This window comes from Coregonus clupeaformis, chromosome 14 (genome assembly GCF_020615455.1).
Source record: "Coregonus clupeaformis isolate EN_2021a chromosome 14, ASM2061545v1, whole genome shotgun sequence".
Taxonomy (NCBI): domain Eukaryota; kingdom Metazoa; phylum Chordata; class Actinopteri; order Salmoniformes; family Salmonidae; genus Coregonus; species Coregonus clupeaformis.
This window is the reverse complement of record NC_059205.1, coordinates 36,580,165-36,605,438: the sequence shown is the minus strand read 5'-3', so window position 1 is coordinate 36,605,438 and position 25,274 is coordinate 36,580,165. Positions and strand designations below refer to the sequence as shown.

Sequence of the window (25,274 nt, the reverse complement as noted above, 5' to 3'; positions counted from 1 at the left end):
ATATGAAAATTGGGCTTGTTCACATAAAACACTTGGAGATGCAGAGAGTGGTCACAGTTATGTCAATTAGTCATGTTACGTCCTGCAGCACTGCAGCAAGGTTGTCATGTGAAAATCAACTGTGCTAAATACTACAGTATGGCCTGACCTGTTTGGATATACCTTGTGAAGGCAAATGTATCCTTACATTTTATTTGCAAAGTAATCATCCCATCTTGAACTGTTACTGCTAACTCCTAACAGTATTATCTGCAATGAGGGATCTGTCTTTTTATTTAATTAGTTATCTCATTCAAACACCTGTGCATCCTTTAGACGAGTTGAAATTAAACCGGCAACTTTTTATTTGTCCTTCGCTGTCTGTGCGACTGAATATCCCACAGATACTGTATTCTCATGTCATAGTTTTTGGGCTCTGTCTGCTAATCACAACTGATTGTATTTCTACGGGGGAGTTGGAGATGCAGATCTATTTTGGTGTCTGAGGCTTTTCTAACCTGGGGTTAATTCTCCTCTATAGCCGTGATTAAGAGAGAGTTGCAGGGAGGTCAGGCCCATGCGATGACAGCGTCACAGGCCTTGGGGACCCAGGGAGGGAGGGTGGCTGGACCGACCAGGGATAGCTAAGAGAGATATAATAAGAATTTGTCTATTTCCACAGGGCACTAAACCTGTGCCCTTGTCTTGATGAAGAAGTGAACATACACATGCAAACACACACACACACACCTCACAGGTTTGACCTACAACAACCTTTGGTGTTTGCGCATGTTAGTGCTAATTTAACTTGAGCAAGATGGCCGTTGACAAAGAATTCTTAGAACCATGACATACAGGAAATAGCAGACAGAAATCTATATGCTGTTAATTAACTGATGTGATAAGTGGTGATTTGTTTGTTTCCTGTATCATATATCTCTGATTTGAGTGTTTCTTGGGTTAAGGAAGGAGTGGCCAATGTGCTGCAGAGTTGAGAGGATATCTGCTTTAAAACATTGATTATCAATCCATAATAGAGCCTCTGCTGCCGGCCACATTTAGATGGATGGGAGGAAATATTGCACTCTGCTCTGTCATCTGTGCCTTACAAAACCATTTCTGGTATTGCTCACATCATCATACCTGGTTAACTAGAATAAGTAACTAGTATGCATACACACACATGCACACACACTGATGTTTGTGTGTAATAAGAGTTGTCTCAGCTATCTGATCATGACTCATTTTCTATTTTTTTGTTTCTTTGTCTTTCAGTTCCTGGCCTTTGTCTCTGTCTTCTTCATCGTTCTATCAACAATCTCATTATCACTCAATACCTTGCCAGAGCTACAAGTCGTTGATGAGTTTGGACAGGTCAATGACAATCCCAGCCTAGCGCATGTTGAAGCTGTGTGCATCGCCTGGTTCACAATGGAGTACCTCCTACGCTTCCTCTCTTCTCCTGACAAGTGGCAGTTCAGCAAAGGCCCACTGAATGTCATTGATTTACTAGCTATCCTGCCCTACTATGTAACTATTTTCCTGACCGAATCCAACAAAAGTGTTCTGCAGTTCCAGAATGTCAGACGAGTGGTCCAGATATTCCGTATCATGAGAATCTTAAGAATTCTAAAACTGGCCAGACATTCCACTGGACTGCAGTCCCTTGGGTTCACCCTTCGGCGCAGTTACAATGAACTGGGTCTGTTGATATTGTTTCTGGCTATGGGCATCATGATCTTCTCCAGCCTGGTATTCTTTGCAGAGAAAGACGAAGATGCCACCAAATTCACTAGTATTCCTGCTTCATTCTGGTGGGCTACCATTACCATGACAACTGTAGGTTATGGGGACATTTATCCACAAACTCTTCTTGGTAAAATAGTCGGTGGGCTCTGCTGTATTGCAGGTGTGTTGGTCATTGCATTGCCCATCCCTATCATTGTGAACAACTTCTCAGAGTTCTACAGGGAGCAGAAGAGACAGGAGAAAGCCATCAAGAGGAGAGAGGCCTTGGAGCGGGCCAAGAGGAATGGCAGTATTGTGTCTATGAATCTGAAGGATGCGTTCGCTCGCAGTATGGAGCTGACGGACGTTATGGTGGAGAAAGGTGACGAGAAACAGCCAATGGATAACCATCTCTCACCAAGTAGGTGGAGCAGTAGGCACGGCAACGCTGAGGCTAGTCCAAAATCCCAGGCGAGGTATAAAGAGGTTGCTCAACTGGGATCTCCAGATAGGGTAAATCCTCCAAGAACCAGCCCACAGCACCTGAATGCCCAGATATTGGAGGAGATGTACAACAAGATGACGACCACTGCCAACGTTGGCTCGGGAGCTCCACATGAACAAGGACAGAAGCTTAAGGAGAACATGGAAATGAGGGTGGTGTCTTCCGGACTAAAGCCCCCCCTAATTAGGGAACGAGCCAGCGGTGACCTCAGGAGCCCATCCAGTGTGGACAGCTTCGCCAGCTGCACTACAGAGTTCAGTGTGGCAGAAAGCAGTGCCCTCCTCCCTAACGTAGCAGGACGGAAGGCTCCTCCTCCCCTCGACCTCAGCCAGATCACCTCTATGGAACCAAAAACCCAAGAGAAAGTTCCGCCAGCCACCATCATCAAGGAGGGTCTTTATGAGTTTGTCTCAAGTAATCCAGAGGGGGCATCACAGGGGGAGGATAATCAAAGCTTTGACATGAGTGTTGAAAGCATCCGCAGTTCTCTCAGAGGCAACCCACAGAAGACGAAAACTCTAAAAGTGAATTTCATTGAATCTCAGGCAGAGATACCATCAACGCCTCCCAGTGCTACTCTGTCTCCACCAGAATACCAGCCCTCCCCACCCCCAGGCCAGGCCCCGGTGACCAGCCCACGGGCAGGACAGTCAGGGCAAGGAGAGGATGCAGCCCAGGGCTTAGAGGGCAAAGGTCAGCCTACCAGCTTAAGCCACAGCGGAAATCACATGGACAGGGCCGCCGTCTTCAGCCCTTTGTCACCTAAATCACCCAACTGCACTACTCAGGAAGTGGTTGTTGCCGGCAACGTTGAAGGAGAGGCAGGCAACAGCCAAATGGAAAATCACATAGTTCTGGATGGAAGTCTGTCTCCGTCTTGTGAAACAAGCATGTGACGAGTATAGGTGGAAGGTCAAGGAAAGATGAAACAGACTCTCTATTTGTCTATGAAGAACAAAAAGATGAAGCACACTAATGTATTGAACAATAAGTTGTCTGCATGGCTTGACAATTATTTTTTCTGATAACATCACTGTTTCTGAAGACCTATGAGAGCTGCTGCTTGCTGCAGACATTGAACTTATAACAGTGGATTTTACTATAAGGCTCCAATGTGAGCAACAAAAAAAAACTAGTATGAATGAGGACATTTATGAACAAATTGTACATTATGGTCCTGGACTTTTTACGTAGCTAGCTGTACATTGCAAGTTTCTTTTTGTAGCTTGCTGAATATTTTTTTCTGAAGTGTGGTGGGACAAGGACATCGACTGAAGAGGGGAATGTGGAAAGACTGGGATTTTTATATAAGGCCTCATCATTTGTCGAGCAGTATCAATGTCATATCATATTCTGTTACTTGATATGACTTGCATTAATTAGCAAAGTTTCAATTCCATCTCATGTTATTGTATCTGTTTAGATTTTGCATTGTTCTCAATCAAGTCAACCGAGAGATATATTGTATATGGAACAAGCAAGGGCCTCCTAGTTCAGGGAAATGAGAAATGAAACTAAGCAAAAAGAAAAGAAAGTGCAGCATATTATATAGCAATTGTTAAACATCTGCCTATATGGAAATAGACCAATAAGAAAATACAGTTTTAAAAATAGCCTATACATGACTATCTATGATTGCTTTTAAATACTTTATATTCTACTATGTTATATTCTGTTCATGTGAATGAGCTTATGTCCCTCATTTATATGTTTAGCATTGTTGTGGTGCAACCCTGCATCGATGGAATGGGAAATGGACAAGCCACATCAGTATTGCATGGCACCTCATGTACCGGTATTTACACTATGACAAAAGTGATTAGATAATGGCATTATACTATTGAAAATATTATCATACAGCAGCAATTCATTCACTGAGATACAGATCATTTCAACTGAATGGTTTTTCAGGTTCTTCACTAAAATGGACATGTATTATTACTGAGTACCAGATCCATTGTGATCAAAGGAAATCTGTGTTGTTACACTCCTCACTGTATTTATGTTGTTGTAATGCTGCCTTTTGCATAGAGAAGTGCAGAAAATGTATTGGATATGTACATGTATGTATGCTAGTTGGAACAATTACTGTGTATGTTTGATGTGTCAAGTTTAATTTATATTGTATGGGGATGATTGTGGTCACAGTAGGTCTAATACCCCCCGGGTGCACGTTTTGGTTTTTTCCCTAGCACTACACAGCTGATTCAAATAATCAAAGCTTGATGATGAGTTGGTTATTTGAATCAGCTGTGGGCAAAAACCAAAACGTGCACCCAGGGGGGCCCTGGGACTGATTTTCGGAAACCCTGCAATACAGTACAGCACTTAGGAAGAAAGTGTAACACTGCCCTCTAAAGACGGAGGATTTTAAGGCACTTTAATTAATCCAAGAATTCATGCATATCTCTGATTGGAATGCATCTTAATATTGAAGAAAGTAACATCTTTATTGAATTAATTGTGCATTTTCAAGTATTGCATGGCACATCTCAACTGTTGCAGCTTAAAAAAAAAACTATACTTATAAATCTGAACTGAATCAGGAGGGCCATCTGCAGACAATCTGAATAATACAGTATATTAACTATATCAACTACTGCGCTTATATTCTATTTAAAGTAGATCATGTTACCATATTATGTTTTGTTTGCTTGTATGATTGATTCCATTTTTCTAAGATAAAATGGATCAGGACTGTAATAATTCCTGGTAAATGTATGAATTGTGTGCCTTTTCATAAATATAAATTTATGAGAAGGCGAAAACCTACATAATTTGGCTGGTTCATAGAGATCTATAAATAATGTCTTTCTAGTAGGGAGATATATGAGGTGATGATATGCAAATAGCTATTGTACTGAGTTATCATGTTTTGTATAACTTGAAAGCTTTGTCATATCATGGCTTACGTCCTCCTTTCAAAGTACCATTTGTTGTCAGTAATGTACAGTACAGTACAGTAGGCTTATATTAGTTCATAATTGAGATGTCAGGGCAACAGGAAGAGTTACTGCAGTGACACTCCCTGATATAACACCACCTCATTCACCAAGTCATCTGTAAAACCTCAATGTCCATTTGTATTTTGGTTGTAATTATCTTACATTATTTTGTACAGTTAGCTCTATCATACTCATATCCTCAAATCAATACTTACAACCACAGCGTAATGTAGGTAACTATAGGGTCAATTCCTCATCTGCCTGCTTTTTGTGATGTTCCTTCCATACCCCATTTTCTTTGGTTGTTTTAAAGGTATGTGACCATAGTAATCTTAATTGTAAGTCAACATAACTTGATAGTGAATGAATAGTAACTTATTGTTTCCAATAAGTTGATTACCATATGCAAGACAAATAAAATGTGCTCATGTGACCCTGCCTTTGTGATTGTGTGCTTACAGAGGGGTCTTCAAGATTCTCTCTTTACATGTCATGGACATTTTCAAAAATAAGGTGAATAGACCAGACATATACAGTATGAGAGGAGAGAACAAAAACACATTTTCTGGGGCAAATGTGCTACATTCCCTTCTATTGAATGGCACTGTAGTAGCCCCTATCTAGGAACCGTCCAACCAAGTCCATCAGGGAGCTCTCAATTCAGTGATAATCAGTCAATCCCTGGCTGTCAAATGAACTTCAATAAAAAAGCATTGAACCAGGGATATGTTTAGGGGAAGTGCTATAGTGATGATTGAATGATAATGCAACAGCAATAGATTTACCTTACACTTGTACCTAATGTCCAGAATTCTCTGTTTATTTTAGGAAGAAGGCGGGACTGATTTACACACGCTAGTCTTCTAACAATAAGGATAGGTTTAATCATTACACTTGGAAGTCGGAGGAGTGAGGTTAAAGAAAAGTGGAATATGTTTTGAGTGAATACGGAATGGAGGATCACACAGAACTTTTGGAAGAGCTAGAGAAGGAAATTGAATGTGACGAGAGTGAGGATGAATTAAATGTGGTGGCAGGTGCAGTGATGGCTGCTGAAAAGGAGCTGAGTGTAGAGGGAAGCGGTGTGATGAGGAAGGTTGGTGTCAAGTGCAAAAAGAGGGATACGTGCTCCAGTAGTTCAGAGATGGAACCTGACGAAAGTGAGGATGAATTACCTGCGGTGAGGACCGCCGAGTTCGAGCCTCGTCCCGATGATGACAAGGATGATTCTGGCCCAGTAGGAGTGAGATTTGTGGAGAGAATGGATCCTTGTATTCTGACTGATCCATATGTGGTGTCTGGTTGGGTGGAGAAGAGGTTGGGGACTGTTGAGTCGGTGAAAGTAACGCGAAGTGGACTCGTGATGATTTAGTGTGCTTCTGTCCAGAGGGAGCAGGCACTTCGGACGACGCGACTAGAGACAAGAACTGTGACTTGCTTTGCTCTCCGGAACAGGGTGCTGTTGAAAGGAGTGATAACGGGGTGGCATTAAGTGTTGAGGAGGCTCAGCTGAAATTGAAGATTCCTGGTGTCTGTGACGCCTGCCATTTGGTGTGATGCAGACACGGTGGAAAACATGGTGAAACGGAGAAGACATTGTCTGTCCTGTTGAGTTTTGATGCAGAGTCTTTGCACGACAAGGTCAAGTTTGGATGTGTTAGTTATCCAGTGAGAGCCAAGCTTATGGCCATGTTGCAGCAGTGTGTAGGAGGGAGATTCCTAGATGTGAGAAGTGTGCAGGAGGGCATGAGACGAAGGAATGTGTAGTATCAGTGGAAAACGTTGTGTGTGTTAGCTGTGGGGTGCCCATGGAACTGGAGACCGGAGGTGTCAGGTGAGAGAAAGGCAGGTTGAAGTTGCCTGGGTCAGAGTAGTACAGAAAGTGCCATATGCTGAAGCAGTGAAGAGAGTGGTAGAGTAAGATGGGTACAGGGTGAGGGATCCTGAGACGATTCCTGTGAGTAGGCAGAGACCAATAGAGAGGGATGGGAATAATATGTGCTTCAGTCAGGTGGGTTTCTTAGCATTCATAGCCATGGTTGTCAACTGTACTGCAGAAATGGAATGTAAGTCACAGAAAATAGAGGTTGTGGTGGCAGCTGCAGAGAAGTACATGGGATTGAGGTTTTACTGGAGAAGATTGGCAGGGGATGTTGAGTGGTAGTGTTCTGTCCTCCTAGACCGTTGGCCTGGAGTAAGCTTAGATAGGGTTAAATAGTGGAATGGGGTGGTGTTTAAAAATAATAATAATATATATATATACTTTTTTGTATGTGTGTGTGTATATATATATATATATATATATATATATATATATATATATATATATGTGTGTGTGTGTGTGTGTGTGTGTGTGTGTGTGTGTGTGTGTGTGTCCTTTTCTCCTTTTGTATTACGAAGTATAATGGATTTATAGCATACTCCAGTTTGGGGGCGGTAATGCAACACATTGGATGCCAACCGCCGTTAAACTCCAAAGAAGAAGAAAATAAGAATTATGCGCAGTGCTTTGTGCAAGTTGATCCTCGTGAACAAGCAGTAGTACTATCAACAAAGTAGCAACTAGCAACAATTAGTACAACAGCTGCACAATAGGCTATCAAAGTGAAGTTTGTTGTCTGATCTTTCCTCAAAATTGTCATGGTCTGGAAATCTTTCTGAAGGCCTATTTCTTACCATGAATATTTTTGTTGAATTCTGCTTAGTGTCGTGCAAAGTTCTCTGGACTTTTGTGTTGGCTGGAACGAGATGGCTTGTGCGTCCTAAAGAGAAGAATGTAATGGGTCAGGTTTGTGTGATCACTGGGGCGGGAAGCGGCCTTGGAAGACACTTTGCCAAGGAGTTTGCGAGAAGAGGTGCTACGGTCGTCCTTTGGGACATCAATTGGGAAAGTAACGAGGAGACTGCTGAGATCGTGCGACAAATCTACAGCGACATTACCAGTAGGAACCCTGAAAGTTGGCAAACTGCTGCTTTCTGAAATTATACTACTTTACTTTTAAAGGGGAAATCATTACATTTTACACTTTTAGTCATTTAACAGACGCTCTTATCCAGAGCGACTTACAGGAGCAATTAGGGTTAAGTGCCTTGCTCAAGGGCACATCGACAGATTTTTCACCTAGTCGGCTCGGGGATTAGAAGCAGCGACCTTTCGGTTACTGGCACAACGCTCTTAACCACTAAGCTACCTGCCGCCCCACAAATCATGAGTTGTTACATGAATGTTTGGACATATAAATTAATATGTACCCATTGATTCTTGAATAATATAACTGATAAATGCTTAATGAGCTTAGTTTAACTGTTGTGCCCCATCAGAATCCCAAAAATAAATGTAAAGTAACACTGTATAGAATCAAAACATGGTTAAAACTATAATTTTTCTATCATGGATGGTCGATCCTTGCATCCCTAGCTCAATGAATTTGAGTGATTACATTTCTCCAGCCCCATCCCTCGGCTTTTTACTGAAACTGCTAAATTGCCCTTTAAAGGTGCAATCCAATATTTCTAGGGTTGGTCATTTCAATGTACATTTTAGCAGACGCTCTTATCCAGAGCGAGGTACAGTTAGTGAGTGCATACATTTTTCATACTGGCCCCCCGTGGGAAACGAACCCACAACCCTGGCGTTGCAAACGCCATGCTCTACCAACTGAGCTACACGGGACTATATGTAGACCTATTGATTTTTTAAAAGAGTAGCCTATGATTCATATTATGATTTACATTATAACCCAAAAACTAGGACATAATCCATTGTTATTGTGTTGTCATAGGACACTTAGGTAGGCCTACACTATTTCGTTTCAAATGATATGATGGACAAATATGTATCTCTAATATAATTCCTTTAACACTAAAGATTGAGGGATATCAGAAAATAAATTGCTGTTTGTGTTTGCAAATGTTATGGAATGCACCTTGAAATATTGTTCCACTAAACCAGACAAGGACCATCTCCCCTGCTCTACAGGTCCAGTGGATGGTGAGGGAGATGTATCTCAGATTCAGCCCAAGGTCTACACTTATCTGTGTGATGTAAGCAAGAGAGAGGAGGTGTACTTGACTGCAGATAAGGTGCAACGTGAAGTGGGCAACATTGATATCCTGATCAACAATGCTGGGGTGGTCTCAGGACATCACCTGCTGGAGTGTCCAGATGAACTCCTAGAGCGCACCATGATGGTCAACTGCCACGCTCACTTTTGGGTCAGTTGCATTGCACTCAACCTGATCACTTAGTTTCACATGGACTACTCCAGTGACACTGAAGTGTATTTCCAAAGGAGATGGGATAGACCTATATGAATATCTGCTTAGGACTCATTTTTCTACAGTAATATCAGTTGTCACTTGCCATGCAATGTTTGTATTCTTACCATAAGAATGCTTTTGGCATGTTTTTCAATTTCAGACTACCAAGGCTTTTGTTCCCAAGATGCTTGAGCTGAACCATGGACACATTGTGACGGTAGCCAGCTCCCTGGGTCTGTTCACCACTGCTGGTGTTGAGGTTAGCAGGATATTCTCCACTGATAAAACTACAGTATACCTTCTTACAGTATACAAGAGTATTTTATCAAACCAATTTCTATCTCAAATTCTGTCTTTTACCAGGACTACTGTGCCAGCAAGTTTGGTGCTATAGGCTTTCATGAGTCCCTCAGCCACGAGCTGAAAGCAGCTGAGAAAGACAGGATAAAGATGACGCTGGTCTGTCCTTTCTTAGTTGATACTGACATGTTCAAAGGTTGTAAAATCAAGTAGGTAAAGTGTTACATTAACAAGTGTATTCATATCTGAACACAGTGCTAATTTATTCTTGGCATCATCAAATATGAAATCATGCAAAGACACCACAAACTAATTGATGACTATTTTTGTCCCATCAGGAAAGAGATTGCCCCACTCTTCCCTCCGTTGAAGCCAGAGCAGTGTGTGCAGCAGGCAATGAGGGCTATCCTAACAGACCAGCCCATGATCTGTACACCTCGGATTATGTACATAGTCTGTTTCATGAAGACGTAAGTAGTACACAACCTGAATATCCAGATACCCAGGTTTTGTCAAACAACTATCTCTTAGGTAAACTTAATGACATCCAATGACTGTAAGTCGCTTTGGATAAAAGCGTCTGCTAAATGGCATATTATATTATATTATTATTGTATATTCTCTGATTTCCCCCCTCTTGCAGGGATTGTGCCACTATCAAATGTATATCATGGGAGCCATAGCTTTATGTGCTTACTGATCATTTATTCATTTCTGTATCCCTGGCTATTGCAGTGTCTTGCCCTTTGACGCCATCGTTTGCATGTACCAGTTTCTTGGAGCAGACAAATGCATGTACCCGTTCCTGGCTCACCGGAAGGAGGCCATGAACAACAATGAATCCAAGCTGCCTTCCATCCAGCAGCCTGCCATCCAGCAGCTGCCACTGGGAAAAAAAGAATGTTAACATATACCCTTTGACACTCAGATTGATCAGATGGAGATGTTCAGCACATTGTTCCTCTGGAACAAACTACATATGCTGTGTACTTTATTAAGGGTTCACATTGGTTCTTTTGTTTTCTTGAGACCAGTTTTTGTATTTGTCGCAAACATAATAATTCACAGTAAATTTCATTGTTTTGTAGACACTCACTGTGTATCCCCATCCCGCTCTTTATAAATGAGTTTTGTGTAGAATGTCTTAATTTAGAAAACAGATTTTTGGGAAAGAAGTCCTTTCACTCGGAAGTGCCACATGTTTTTGAATGTGGACACTTCCTAGAATGCTGCCTCTGTTTGCATTCTGGGGATCCTTCCAGACTACGACGTGGCTGAAAGTAATATATCTGTTTGGGCTAAGAAAGAGAAACACGAGATAAGCAATTAACAACAGAGAGATACTGCACATGTCTGCAGGTGAGGATGTGACAGCACTGTCACTAACCTAAACAGAATAACTCTATTATTACCTTTTCAAGACTTCATCAGTCCTTGACATAAAACGATCAAAGTTGCAATCAATAGTCTCCAATCCTATCATACAAATTGCAAAATTCCTCCAAAGTAACCCCTTTGGGCTAGAACTAAAAATATAGATTGTATTAATAAAAAACAAATCACAAGGCTTCACAATTCATAAAGGTCATGTTAACTGACTGCTATTATCTCATAGAACAAAACGTATAAGATCTCCTAACCCTGTGTTAATCTCAGACCTTATTTTCGGCATTTATTCCAAAACCCTATTCGTCATCCTGATGAGCCCTTCCCAGCTAGCTAGTTTCTGTTTGTGGCAAGAAACTTCAGCAAGAATTTGAAACTCGTCTGCCAAAGCTGGGACTTATTTTTAATGTAGACGTTAATGCCGTAGTTTTACATTTTCGGTGAAAATCACTAGCCTACAATAAATATGCAGAGGAGGCAGACTCGATGCTGCAGGACTGTTTTGAGAATACCGATTGGAATATGTTAAAAGATTCATCCACCCTGTACTCATTCATCAACATTGAGGAATATGCATTGTCAATCACAGGCTTCATTAGGAAATGTGTTGATGATGTTGTACCCACAATGTTAATTTGGACATACCCCAACCAAAAATATCCGTACAATGCTGAGAGCCCGTACTGCAGCATTCAATGATAGCAGAACGAACCCCAATGACTTGGTGGCACGCTACGTGTACAACGCAAGCAGGTACGAGCTCCGCAAATCCATTAGGGACGGAAAAAGACAATGCAAACTGAAACTTGAATTGATGTTCAACAACTCCGACTCGCAATGCATGTGGCACGGGCTACAGACTATCACGGACTACAAAGGCAAATCCAGCTGTGTGGTGCCCACTGAAGCCTTCCTCCCAGACGAGCTTAACACATTCTATGCTCGCAAAACCGAGCCATCCAGGAAGACATTCGCTGCTCTGGACGACCAGGTGATTTTGCTCTCAGAGGCTGGTGTGAGGAAAACTCTCAAAAGAGTGAATACTCACAAAGCCGGCGGCCCAGATGGCATCCCTGGCCGTGTCCTCAGAGTATGCCCTGACCAGCTGGTTGGTGTCTTCTTTGACATCTTCAACCTGTCCAAGGCAGAATTCCCTACTTGCTTCAAGGAGACAACCATTGTCCTAGTGTCAAAGAAAAACAAGGTAACTGCCCAAATGACTATCGGCCCATAGCACTCACCCTGGTCATTATGAACAGGTTGGCAATCAAGACCAGCATGCCAGGCATACCAAGGCCAGCATGCCAGGCACACTGGACTCACTCCAATTGGCCTACTGCTCTAAAAGATCCAAGGAAGATGCCATTTCCATCGCTATTCACACGGCCGTAACACATTTGGCCAAGAGGAACACCTATGTGAGAATGCTGTTCATTGACTACAGTTCAGCATTCAACACTATTGTTCCCTCCAAGCTCAGAGCCCTGGGTCTGGACACCACCCTCGGTAATTGGATCCTGGACACATATTGTGAGGATAGGCAACAATCAATAAGGGATCATATCTTTCACCTGGTCAGTCTATGTCATGGAAAGACTCAGTGTAAAATGAGGGATACCTTGAGAAAATCGTACCTCTCTGAAATGAAAATGGATGGCCTTCCCTTAAGTAAAATATATTTTTAGCCGACCCTTTCTGAAGGCTTGAAAAAAATAAAATCCCCTCCACCACATACCCAAAATAATATTTAAAACATAAAGTGGTTAGCAGAGAAAATGCATACCATTATAATAAAAGCACTGCATGAATCTATCATCTTATTTGTGGTCTGAGAAAAATGTTTCTTTTATAAACGCATTTCATGCAATTCTACGTCATTTTACATTACTGGATACAAGCAGAATCTTTCTTAATACCACAATAGAGCTTGACAAAGAATGGGCGCATGCTGCAGCACCAGATACATTTCGATTTCTATACAGACTATTGTTAAAAAAGAGCATAGTTAAAGTCTGGAAAATTGAGCTCAACTGAACCAGTTACAACTGAAGTGTCTGATCATCAATAAATTCAAGAAAAGCCTTCTTCTTCTTTTTTTTAACACAGCAGCCGCATATCATCAGGTAGGCCTATATTCCCTTGTAACTTTTCTTTCATTTGTGAAACTATAATTTTATAATCTATTTTATTTTATTCCATGATAATGTTGTTACAAAACTGATTTATGTTGACTGTGATTAGGGCATGGGAATATAAGAGCATCTGCTAGGCTAAATTCACAAACTAGGCATGCATAGCTCACCTCATGATCCTCAAACCAAAAACTGGCTAAACTCCTGTTTCTAAAAGTTAATTCAAAGGCATTGTAGAATGACTGTATTGTCTAATAAGGCATTTTTAGTTTCATTATTTTTTAATTCTATGTAAGACGTTTTTTACATTTCATTTTCTTTATAGGCATGTTGTTCACATGCTCTTGTTGATGTGTTGTTGAAATGCTGAGTGCTCCTGACAGCCTGTAGTGTGTCACAAATGTTTCACAATGTATTTCTTAAATGGCAGGCTATAGCCTTGAAATAATAATATAGCCTAAATAATTGTGACCGACTGGCTCGATTCGGTCTTATTTTAATGTTTATTTTTTATTTTTTACATTGGATAAAAGTAGAGACTCAGAGCTAGAAAATGGTATATCATACACTACAGTTGAGGAACAATGGGAAGGTAATTCTGCTTTGAAAGTTGATAAACTTGTAACCCCACTTTTGAAATGGCCCTTGAATGTTTTGGTACACCTACTGGAGAGCTCTCCTTTGTCTACACCCATTCAGCATCGTTCACACCCTCTTAAGCCTTAACCCCACCCATCTTTTTAAGGATTCACATGTGAGGCAATGTGCTAAACAGAGTGAGTATGGTAGTGTACTAAACAACCAAATATTTCAAGACTAAAGGCTGGTTTATACTAAGTCTATCGACATGTCTGTAGACAGTTGTCGCAGTGACATTCTATTGTCGTCCGATATCAAACTTTGCGTTGTCGTTATGAAAAAGTATAAACCCAAAAACGACAGGCTGCCTGACATCAGCAGCCTGGTAGTCCAAAATAGCATAACTGGTGTATTTTAACACCAATAAACCCATCCGTTTAAAAATGAATTTAATATATGTAAATCTAGCAAACCAGGCAACTAAAAGTAACTTTCTTAACAATGTTTGGTTCGTTTCTAGCCTGTTAGCTAGCTAGCTAACGTTAAGTTAGCTGGCTAGCCAGTTCAAATAATGACGATAGCATATAGCTGACAACATCTTAACTTCAGCGAATTTGTATTCATTATTACAGGAAAATAAACTCACAACAAGAGCATTATTTACAAGTTAATGGCAAGCTAATTACACAAAATAGCTTATGGTTGTGAGTGTGACAAAATAAAAAGCAGGGCATTCTACCGGATAATTTTAGAACTTGGACACTGTCTCGTTGGCCTAACGTTATATCCTAATTTGGCTTTGGTGCAGGTCATGTTGTTCTTCACATTACCAACTCTGGTAAACACACCATATAGACAGAAGCGTGCTACATGGCAGACCAATCCGAACTCATCTCTCGGCATGTCCAGCCCATCCATTATCTCAGCCAATCATGGCTAGTGGGAAGGTTCCTGCCTTTTTCCGTGGCTAAACCAACTAGGCTTGTAATTTAACAATTGATTTGTATTTACAGATGGCAAACAAGTCTGTTATCAAGGCACATGAAAGTTCACATGTTCCAGAAGGCATTTCTGCCAAAAACGCATTTTGATTAAAAAAATGCCTCTCCTGTGAAGTAGTGACACGCGACTCGTTTCCTGAAATGAGTCACAATTCATTTTCGTTCTTTCTTAGGCTACCTGTCTTGCTCTTGACTGATTTAGAGTTAGTAAGTTGTTTAATAGCATGTTGAACGTCAATTGGTAGTGACATAATCAGACAGTACTTCCCAAGCAGAGTCCATATTTTTTTATCCTTGGCTATATAAGGTTTCAGCGCAGCCACTGAATGTCATAGAGACAAACCAAAGATATTCCATATAAATCGGAGTCACATCTTTCCCCGGCATTTTACAGCTTGTTTCTAGCATAAATCATTGTGGACTAAAGTGTCATTATAGATCACTTTATATAATCAGGTCAATTTTTTCCCCCTAAGCTAACAAGGGGTAGGGCTATGCTTTTAGCCATTTTCTTTAACAACAGCCCTGGTTTTAACTTAACACACCAAGCCCTTCACTGACACTGAGATATTTAAGGAGTGCATGGTGACTGAAGGAATTGGCTGACAAAATCTATGGATAAGTAGACTATAATTTTGTCTGTCAAACAGGTAGGCCTACCTCTTATTTCTTGAATAGGAACAAATAGGCTCTAACAAATCAAATTGTATTGGTCACATACACATTTTTAGCAGATGTTATTGCGGGTGTAGCGAAATGCTTGTGTTCCTAGCTCCAACAGTGCAGTAGTATCTAACAGTTCACAACAATACACACAAATCTAAAAGTAAAAGAATGGAATTAAGAAATATATAAATATTAGGATGAGCCATGTCGGAGTGGCATTGACTAAAATACAATAGAATAGAATACAGTATATACATATGAGATGAGTAAAGCAGTATGTAAACATTATTCAAGTGACTAGTGTTCCATTATTAAAGTGGCCAGTTATTCCATGTCTACAGTGCCTTCAGAAAGTAATCAGACCCCTTGACTTTTTCCACATTTTGTTACATTACAGCCTTATTCTAAAATTGATTAAATATTATTTTTTTCTCAGCAATCTACACACAATACCCCATAATGACAAAGCGAAAACAGGTTTTTAGAAATTGTTGCTACTTTAATACAAATAAAAAACAGAAATACCTTATTTACATATGAATGCAGACCCTTTGCTATGAGACTCAAAATTGAGCTTAGGTGCATCCTGTTTTCATTGATCATCCTTGAGATGTTTCTACAACTTGATTGGAGTCCACCTGTGGTAAATTCAATTGATTGGACATGATTTGGAAAGGCACACACCTGCCTATATAAGGTCCCACAGTTGACAGTGCATGTCAGAGCAAAAACCAAGCCATGAGGTCGAAGGAATTGTCTGTAGAGCTCCGAGACAGGATTGTGTCGAGGCACAGGTCTGGGGAAGGGAACAAAATATTTCTGCAGCACTGAAGGTCCCCAAGAACACAGTGGCCTCCATCATTCTTAAATGGAAGAAGTTTGGAACCACCAAGACTCTTCCTAGAGCTGGCCGCCCGGCCAAACTGAGCAATCGGAAGAGAAGGGCCTTGGTCAGGGAGGTGACCAAGAACCTGATGGTCACTCTGACAGAGCTCTAGTTCCTCTGTGGAGATGGGTGAACCTTCCTGAAGGACAACCATCTCTGCAGCACTCCACCAATCAGGCCTTTATGGTAGAGTGGCCAGATGGAAGACACTCCTCAGTAAAAGGGACATGACAGCCCGCTTGGAGTTTGCCAAAAGGCACCTAAAGACTCTCAGACCATGAGAAACAAGATTCTCTGGTCTGATGAAACCAAGATTGAACTCTTTCGCCTGAATGCCAAGCGTCACGTCAGGAGGAAACCTGGCACCATCCCTACGGTGAAGCATGATGGTGGCAGTATCATGCTGTGGGGATGTTTTTCAGCTGCAGGGACTGGGAGGCAAAGCTGAACGGAGTAAAGTACAGAGAGCTCCTTGATGAAAACCTGCTCCAGAGAGCTCAGGACCTCAGACTGGGGCGAAGGTTCACCTTCCAACAGGACAACGACCCTAAGCACACAGCCAATACAACGCAGGAGTGGCGTCGGGACAAGTCTCTGAGAATGGCGCCGGAGAAGATGGTTGCCGTTTTACAGCCCTCTAACCAATTGTACTATAATGTGTGTTTTTGCCACTGTCTCTTATGACCCAAAAAGAGCTTCTGGATATCAGGACAGCGATTACTCACCTCGTATTGGACGAAGATTTCTTCTTCAACGAGTCGGATATTCTACAGACACCCGACTAGGCCCAAATCCACGTCATTCGCATGAGAAAGAGACAAAGATATCGTGGACGTAGGTCGGGGTGCCTTGTAAGGATCCGACGGCGAGCGAGTAAACTACCTCTTCCATCAATCCTATTAGCCGATGTTCAATCATTTGAAAATAAATTGGACGGCCTAAGATTAAGGTTATCTTACCAACGGGACATTAAAAACCGTGCAGCTCAGTGGGTAGAGCATATGCACTCACTAACTGTAAGTCGCTCTGGATAAGAGTGTCTGCTAAATGACTAAAATGTAAAATGTAAATGTAATATCTTATGTTTCACCGAGTCATGGCTGAATGACGACATGGATAACATTCAGCTGGCAGGATAAACGCCACATCGGCAGGATAGAATGGCTGAACTGGAGTAGAACTGGAGTTTACATATGAATGCCTGGAGCATTTCAATTTAGGAGAATCTCTTTTATAAAATGGGTTAAACTCATTTATAGTAACCCTAGTTGTAAAATAGTAAATAATGGCTATTTCTCAGAAAGTTTAAACTGTCAAGAGGAGTAAAACAAGGTTGTCAACTATCGGCATACAGTTGAAGTCGGAAGTTTACATACACCTTAGCCAAATACATTTAAACTCAGTTTTTCACAATTCCTGACATGTAATCCTAGTAAGAATTCCCTGTCTTAGGTCAGTTAGGATCACCACTTTATTTTAAGAATGTGAAATGTCAGAATAATAGTAGAGAGAATTATTTATTTAAGCTTTTACTTCTTTCATCACATTCCCAGTGGGTCAGAAATTTACATACTCTCAATTAGTATTTGGTAGCATTGCCTTTAAATTGTTTAACTTGGGTCAAACATTTTGGGTAGCCTTCCACAAGCTTCCCACAATAAGTTGGGTGAATTTTGGCCCATTCCTCCTGACAGAGCTGGTGTAACAGAGTCAAGATTGTAGGCCTCCTTGCTCGCACACGCTTTTTCAGTTCTGCCCACACATTTTCTATAGGATTGAGGTCAGGGCTTTGTGATGGCCACTCCAATACCTTGACTTTGTTGTCCTTAAGCCATTTTGCCACAACTTTGGAAGTATGCTTGGGGTCATTGAACATTTGGAAGACCCATTTGTGACCAAGCTTTAACTTCCTGACTTGAGATGCTGCTTCAATATATCCACATAATTTTCCTTCCTCATGATACCATCTATTTTGTGAAGTGCACCAGTCCCTCCTGCAGCAAAGCACCCCCACAGCATGATGCTGCCACCCCCGTGCTTCACGGTTGGTATGGTGTTGTTCGGCTTGCAAGCAGCCCCCTTTTTCCTCCAAACATAACAATTATGGCCAAACTGTTCTATTTTTGTTTCATCAGACCAGAGGACATTTCTCCAAAAACTACGTTCTTTGTCCCCATGTGCAGTTGCAAACCATAGTCTGGCTTTTTTATGGCGGTTTTGGAGCAGTGGCTTCTTCCTTGCTGAGCGGCCTTTCAAGTTATGTCGATATAGGACTCGTTTTACTGTCGATATAGATACTTTTGTACCTGTTTCCTCCAGCATCTTCACAGGGTCCTTTGTTGTTGTTCTGGGATTGATTTGCACTTTTCGCACCAAAGTACGTTCATCTCTAGGAGACAGAATGTGTCTTCTTCCTGAGCGGTATGACGGCTGCGTGGTCCCATGGTGTTTATACCTGCGTACTATTGTTAGTACAGGTGAACGTGGTACCTTCAGGCATTTGGAAATTGCTCCCAAGGATGAACCAGACTTGTGGAGGTCTACACATGTTTTTCTGAGGTCTTGGCTGATTTCTTTTGATTTTCCCATGATGTCAAGCAAAGAGGCACTGAGTTTGAAGGTAGGCCTTGAAATACATCCACAGGTACACCTCCAATTGACTCAAATGATGTAAATTAGCCTATCAGAAGCTTCTAAAGCCATGACATCATTTTCTGGAATTTTCCAAGCTGTTTAAAGGCACAGTCAACTTAGTGTATATAAAATTCTGACGCACTGGAATTGTGATACAGTGAATTATAAGTGAAATAATCTGTCTGTAAACAATTGTTGGAAAAATTATTTGTGTCATGCACAAGTAGATGTCCTAACCGACTTGCAAAAACAATAGTTTGTTAACAAGACATTTTTGGAGTGGTTGAAAGACAAGTTTTAATGACTCCAACCTAAGTGTATGTAAACTTCCGACTTCAAAAAAATATATATATATGTATATATAAATAAAAAGGATAGAACGGCTGACTCCGGTAAGACAAGGGGTGGCGGTCTGTGTCTATTTTTAAACAACAGCTGGTGCATAAAATCTAACACTAAGGAAGTCTCGAGGTTTTGCTCGCCTGAGGTACAGTGAGGGAAAACAATATTTGATCCCCTGCTGATTTTGTACGTTTGCCCACTGACAAAGAAATTATCAGTCTATCATTTTAATGGTAGGTTTATTTGAACAGTGAGAGACAGAATAACAACAAAAAAATCCAGAAAAATGCATGTCAAAAATGTTATAAATTGATTTGCATTTTAATGAGGGAAATAAGTATATGACCCCTCTGCAGAGTATCTCATGATCAGCTGTAGACCACACTATTTATCAAGAGAGTTTTCATCTATGTTTTTCGTAGCTGTCTATTTACCACCACAAACCGATGCTGGCACTAAGATTGCACTCAATGAGCTGTATAAGGCCATTAGTAAACAGGAAAACGCTCATCCAGAGCCAGCGCTCCTAGTGGCGGGGGACTTTAATGCAGGGAAACTTAAATCCGTTCTACCTCATTTCTACCAGCATGTTAAATGTGGAACCAGAGGGAAAAAACTCTAGACCACCTTTACTCCACACACAGAGACGCGTACAAAGCTCTCCCTCGCCCTCCATTTGGCAAATCTGACCATAACTCTATCCTCCTGATTCCTGCTTATATGCAAAAACTAAAGCAGGAAGCACCAGTGACTCGGTTAATAAGGAAGTGGTAGTAGATGCTAAGCTACAGGACTGTTTTGCTAGCACAGACTGGAATATGTTCCGGGAGTCTTCCGATAGCATTGAGGAGTACACCACATCAGTCACTAGCTTCATCAATAAGTACATCAATGACGTCGTCCCAACAGTAACCGTACGTACATACCCCAACCAGAAGTCATGGATTACAGGCAACATCCGCACTGAGCTTAAGGGTAGAGCTGCCCCTTTCAAGGAGTGGGACTCTAACCCGGACGCTTATAAGAAATCCCGCTATGCCCTCCGACGAACCATCAAACAGGCAAAGAGTCAATACAGGACTAAGATTGAATCATACTACACCGGCTCTGACGCTCGTCGGATGTGGCAGGGCTTGAAAACTATTACAGACTACAAAGGGAAGCACAGCCATGAGCTGCCCAGTGACACAAGCCTACCAGACGAGCTAAATCACTTCTATGCTCGCTTCGAGGCAAGCAACACTGAAGCATGCATGAGAGCATCAGCTGTTCCGGATGACTATGTGATCATGCTCTCCATAGCCGATGTCAGTAAGACTTTTAAGCAGGTCAACATTCACAAGGCCGCAGGGCCAGACGGATTACCAGGACGTGTACACCGAGCATGCGCTAACCAACTGGCAAGTGTCTTCACTGACATTTTCAACATGTCCCTGACTGAGTCTGTAATACCAACATGTTTCAAGCAGACCACCATAGTCCCTGTGCCCAAGAACACTAAGATAACCTGCCTAAATGACTACCGACCCGTAGCACTCACGTCTGTAGCCATGAAGTGCTTGGAAAGGCTGGTCATGGCTCACATCAACACCATTATCCCAGAAACCATAGACCCACTCCAATTTGCATATCCACAGATTATGCAATCTCTATTGCACTCCACACTGCCCTTTCCCACCTGGACAAGAGGAACACCTATGTGAGAATGCTATTCATTGACTACAGCTCAGCGTTCAACAACATAGTGCCCTCAAAGCTCATCACTAAGCTATGGACCCTGGAACTAAACACTTCCCTCTGAAACTGGATCCTGGACTTCCTGACGGGCCGCCCCCAGGTGGTAAGGGTAGGCAACAACACATCTGCCATGCTGATTCTCAACACGGGGCCCCTCAGGGGTGTGTGCTCAGTCCCCTCCTGTACTCCCTGTTCACCCATGACTGCATGGCCAGGCACGACTCCAACACCATCATTCAGTTTGCAGACAACACAACAGTGGTAGGCCTGATCACCGACAATGATGAGACAGCCTATAGGGAGGAGGTAAGAGACCTGGCCATGTGGTGCCAGGATAACAACCTCTCCCTCAACGTGATCAAGACAAAGGAGATGATTGTGGACTACAGGGGGAAAAAAGAGGACTGAACACGCTCCCATTTTCATTGACAGGGCTGTAGTGGAACAGGTTGAGAGCTTCAAGTTCCTTGGTGTCCACATCACCAACAAACTATCATGGTCCAAACACACCAAGACAGTCGTGAAGAGGGCACGACAAAGCCTATTCCCCCTCAGGAGACTGAAAAGATTTGGCATGGGTCCTCAGATCCTCAAAAAGTTCTACAGCTGCACCATCGAGAGCATCCTGACTGGTTGCATCACCACCTGGTATGGCAACTGCTCGGCCTCCGACCGCAAGGCACTACAGAGGGCAGTGCGTATGGCCCAGTACATCACTGGGGCCAAGCTTCCTGCCATCCAGATCTCTATACCAGGCGGTGTCAGAGGAAGGCCCTAAAAATTGTCAAAGACTCCAGCCACCCTAGTCATAGACTGTTCTCTCTGCTACTGCAAGGCAAGCAGTACCGGAGTGCCAAGTCTAGGTCCAAAAGGCTTCTTAACAGCTTCTACCCCAAAGCCATAAGACTCCTGAACAGCTAATCATGGCTACCCGGACCATTTGTATTGCAATTTACGCTGCTTCTGTACTCTGTTTATTATTCATGCATAGTCACTTTAACTCTACTCACATGTCCATATTACCTCAATTACCTTGACTAACCAGTTCCCCCGCACATTGACTCTGTACCCCCTGTATATAGCCTCCCTACTGTTATTTTATTTTAATGCTGCTCTTTAATTATTTGCTCTTTTTTATTTTTTACTTATCTATTTTTTACTTAAGTCTTTTTTAATTTTTTAAAAAACTGCATTGTTGGTTAAGGGCTTGTAAGTAAGCATTTCACTGTAAAGTCTACACCTGTTGTATTCGGTTCATGTGGGAAATAACATTTGATTTGATTTGAATATCCTTGAGTGGCCCAGCCAGAGCCTGGACTTCTCTGGAAAGAACTGAAAATAGCTGAGAATGTCACGCCCTGGCCTTGAGAGGCCTGTTGTCTTAGTTGGTTTGGTCAGGGCGTGAGTTTCTATGTTATATATTCTATGTTTATGATCTAGTTAGTCTATTTCTATGTTGCAGTGCTAGGTTGTGTTTCTAGGTTTGGCCGGGTGTGATTCCCAATCAGAGACATCTATTCGCTCATTGTCTCTGATTGGGGATCATACCGGTACTTAAGTAGCCCATTGCCTACTGTGTATTGTGGGATCTTGTTCCGTGTTGGCTTGTATGTGTATAGCCGGAGGACTTCACGTTACGTTGTTTCTTGTTTTGTTGTATGTTTATTTAGTAAATAAACATGTACGCTTTTCATGCTGCACCTTGGTCTGACCCGTCTCTCAACGTTCGTGACAGAAGATCCCACCATAAAAGGACCAAGCAGCGTGCCGAGGCGGAGCGAATAGCTTTGTCACAGGTGGGCAAATGGTGGTCATGGGAGGAGATATTCGCTGGGAAAGGACCCTGGGCGAAGGTACAAGCCCTGGCAAGAGAGGGTCAACAACAATGCCAACGGGACCAACCGCTGAGGAAGCCCGAGAAGCAACCCCACTAAAAAAATTTGGGGGGGCTAGAGGGGTGGTCGGGGATCGAGAGAGAAGAGCTCTGACCACTGCACCCGGTGGGGTTCCAGTTGGAGTCCCTACGACCATGGGAACAGGAATGGGAACCGTTTTACACGGAGGAGTCGGAGGATGACGACGACGATGAGGTTCTGTTCCCTAACTCGTGGGGGCTCCCGGAGGAGTCCTCACTGAAGGAGAATTGGCGAGAGAGAGAGAAGGACTGGAGCAGCCTGAGAGAGGAGGCCACCATGTTACGGGGGCTGTTAGCTCAGAGGGAGCAGGAGTTATTCGTTCAGAGGGAGGCGCTACAGGAAGCTCAAAGGGCGAAGGAAGTAGTGGAGGCACGGAGAGAGGAGCTGGTCAGGCAACAGAAGGAGCGTGTGTTCATTGAGGAACCTAGGTATGCAGAGATACGCACTGTGTCGCCAGTTCGCATTCACAGCCCAGTGCGTCCTGTGCCAGCGCCCCGTACGTGTCGTGTGAAAGTGGGGATCCAGCCAGGACGGGTTGTGCCGGCTCAACGCTCCTGTTCTCCAGTGCGCCTCCACGGTCCAGTATATCCTGGGCCAGCCCTACGCATTGTGTCGCCAGTGCGCGTTCACAGCCCAGTGCGTTCTGTGCCAGCGCCCTGCACGTGCCGTGCGAAAGTGGGCATCCAGCCAGGACGGGTTGTGCCAGCTCTAAGCTCCAGACCTCCAGTGCGGAACGAGCCTGCTCCCCGCACCAAACCAGTGGTGCGTGTCGCCAGCCCGGTAAGCCCCGTACCTGCTCCACGCACCAAACCAGTGGTGCATGTATCCAGTCCAGTAAGGCCTGTACCTCCTCCCCGCACCAAACCAGTGGTGCGTGTCGCCAGCCTGGTAAGCCCTGTACCTGCTCCTCGCACCAAACCAGTGGTGCGTGTATCCAGTCTTGTAAGGCCCGTACCTGCTCCCTGCACCAAACCATTGGTGCGTGTCCACAGTCCGGCCCGTTCCTGCTCCTCGCATCAAACCAGTGGTGCGTGTTTCCAGTCCGGCCCGTTCCTGCTCCTCGCACCAGACCAGTGGTGCGTGTCCCCAGTCCGGCCCGGCCCGTTCCTGCTCCTCGCACCAGACCTGTGGTGCGTGTCCCCAGTCCGGCCCGGCCCGTTCCTGCTCCTCGCACCAGACCTGTGGTGCGTGTTTCCAGTCCGGCCCGGCCCGTTCCTTTTCCTCACACCAGACCTGTAGTGCGTGTCTCCAGTCCGGCCCGGCCCGTTCCTGCTCCTCGCAGCAGTCCGCTCCATCGGGGTCCAGTTCAGCTCCGGTCAGCTTTTCCACTCCGGAGTCAGAGCATTCCGCTCCACCGGGGTCCAGTCCAGCTCCGGTCAGCTGCTCCACGCCGGAGCCAGAGCAGTCCGCTCCACCGGGGTCCAGTCCAGCTCCGGTCAGCTGCTCCACTCCGGAGCCAGAGCATTCCGCTCCACCGGGGTCCAATCCAGCTCCGGTCAGCTGCTCCACTCCGGAGCCAGAGCAGTCCGCCCTACCGGTGCCCAGTCCAGCTCCGGTCAGCGGCTCCATTCCGGAGCCAGAGCAGTCCGCTCCACCGGTGCCAAGTCCAGCTCTGGTCAGCGGTTCCGCTCCGGAGCCAGAGCTGTCCGCTCCACCGGTGCCCAGTCCGGCTCCGCTCCGGAGCCAGAGTAGTCCGCTCCACCGGTGCGAGTCCTGTTCCCTTCCACCGGGGGCCAGTTCAGCTCCGGTCAGCGGCTCCACTTCAGACCCAGAAGTCAGCCCCTCTCCAGGGTTGGGGCCTCCCACACCAGGGTCCAGACAGGGCTCGGTGCATTGCGGGAGGATTGCCGATCCAGGCCCAGACGTCAGCCCCTCTCCAGGTTCGGGGTCTCCCACACCAGGGTCCAGACAGGGCTTGGTGCATCGTGGGAGGAAGGAGAGGGGAAGCATCGCGCCGAGGTCCAGACCAGACCAGGGGTGCAACGGGGAGGCAGAGAGGAAGAGGTCGTCACGCCCGGAGCCGGATCCGCCTCCGAGGCTGAAAGCCCACCCGGACCCTCCCCTGTCATGTCAAGTTTGTGCGGCCGGAGTCCGCACCTTTGGGAGGGGGGGGTACTGTCACGCCCTGACCTATAGAACTGTAGTTTGTTGAGTCAGGGTGTGGAAATCTATGTTAGAAATTCTATGTTGATGTTCTATTTTTCTATTTCTATGTCTGGCCGGGTATGATTCCCAATCCGAGGCAGCTGTCGCTCGTTGTCTCTGATTGGGGATCATA

General features: G+C 43.8%; 2 protein-coding genes across 2 annotated transcripts in view; both read left to right on the top strand.

Annotated features, from left to right (window-relative positions):
• The window catches only part of LOC121580951 (potassium voltage-gated channel subfamily B member 2-like), a 40,487-nt gene extending 36,124 nt beyond the window's left edge, over positions 1-4,363 (top strand). Inside the window, exon 3 of the mRNA XM_041896176.2 lies at positions 1,255-4,363. Coding sequence (XP_041752110.1) covers positions 1,255-3,108 — 1,854 coding nt within the window. The 3' untranslated portion in view covers positions 3,109-4,363. The remainder of the gene's footprint in view (positions 1-1,254) is intronic.
• Positions 4,364-7,667: 3,304 nt separating this feature from the next.
• Positions 7,668-10,812, top strand: LOC121580952 (retinol dehydrogenase 10-B). The gene is made up of 6 exons (XM_041896177.2): positions 7,668-8,099; positions 9,137-9,372; positions 9,578-9,676; positions 9,781-9,926; positions 10,056-10,187; positions 10,453-10,812. Exons 1-6 carry the CDS (start codon positions 7,835-7,837, stop codon positions 10,622-10,624), a joined length of 1,050 nt encoding a protein of 349 aa, XP_041752111.1. The 5' UTR covers positions 7,668-7,834; the 3' UTR covers positions 10,625-10,812.
• Positions 10,813-25,274: the final 14,462 nt, after the last annotated feature.

What these genes read in the sequence shown, in the direction of transcription:
- LOC121580952 (XM_041896177.2), top strand. Translation starts at nt 7,835, where the DNA reads ATGAATATTTTTGTTGAATTCTGCTTAGTGTCGTGCAAAGTTCTCTGG. An exon ending in TCACCACTGCTGGTGTTGAG is followed by an intron (nt 9,677 to 9,780) that starts GTTAGCAGGATA and finishes GTCTTTTACCAG; the next exon opens with GACTACTGTGCCAGCAAGTT. An exon ending in ATAGTCTGTTTCATGAAGAC is followed by an intron (nt 10,188 to 10,452) that starts GTAAGTAGTACA and finishes TGGCTATTGCAG; the next exon opens with TGTCTTGCCCTTTGACGCCA.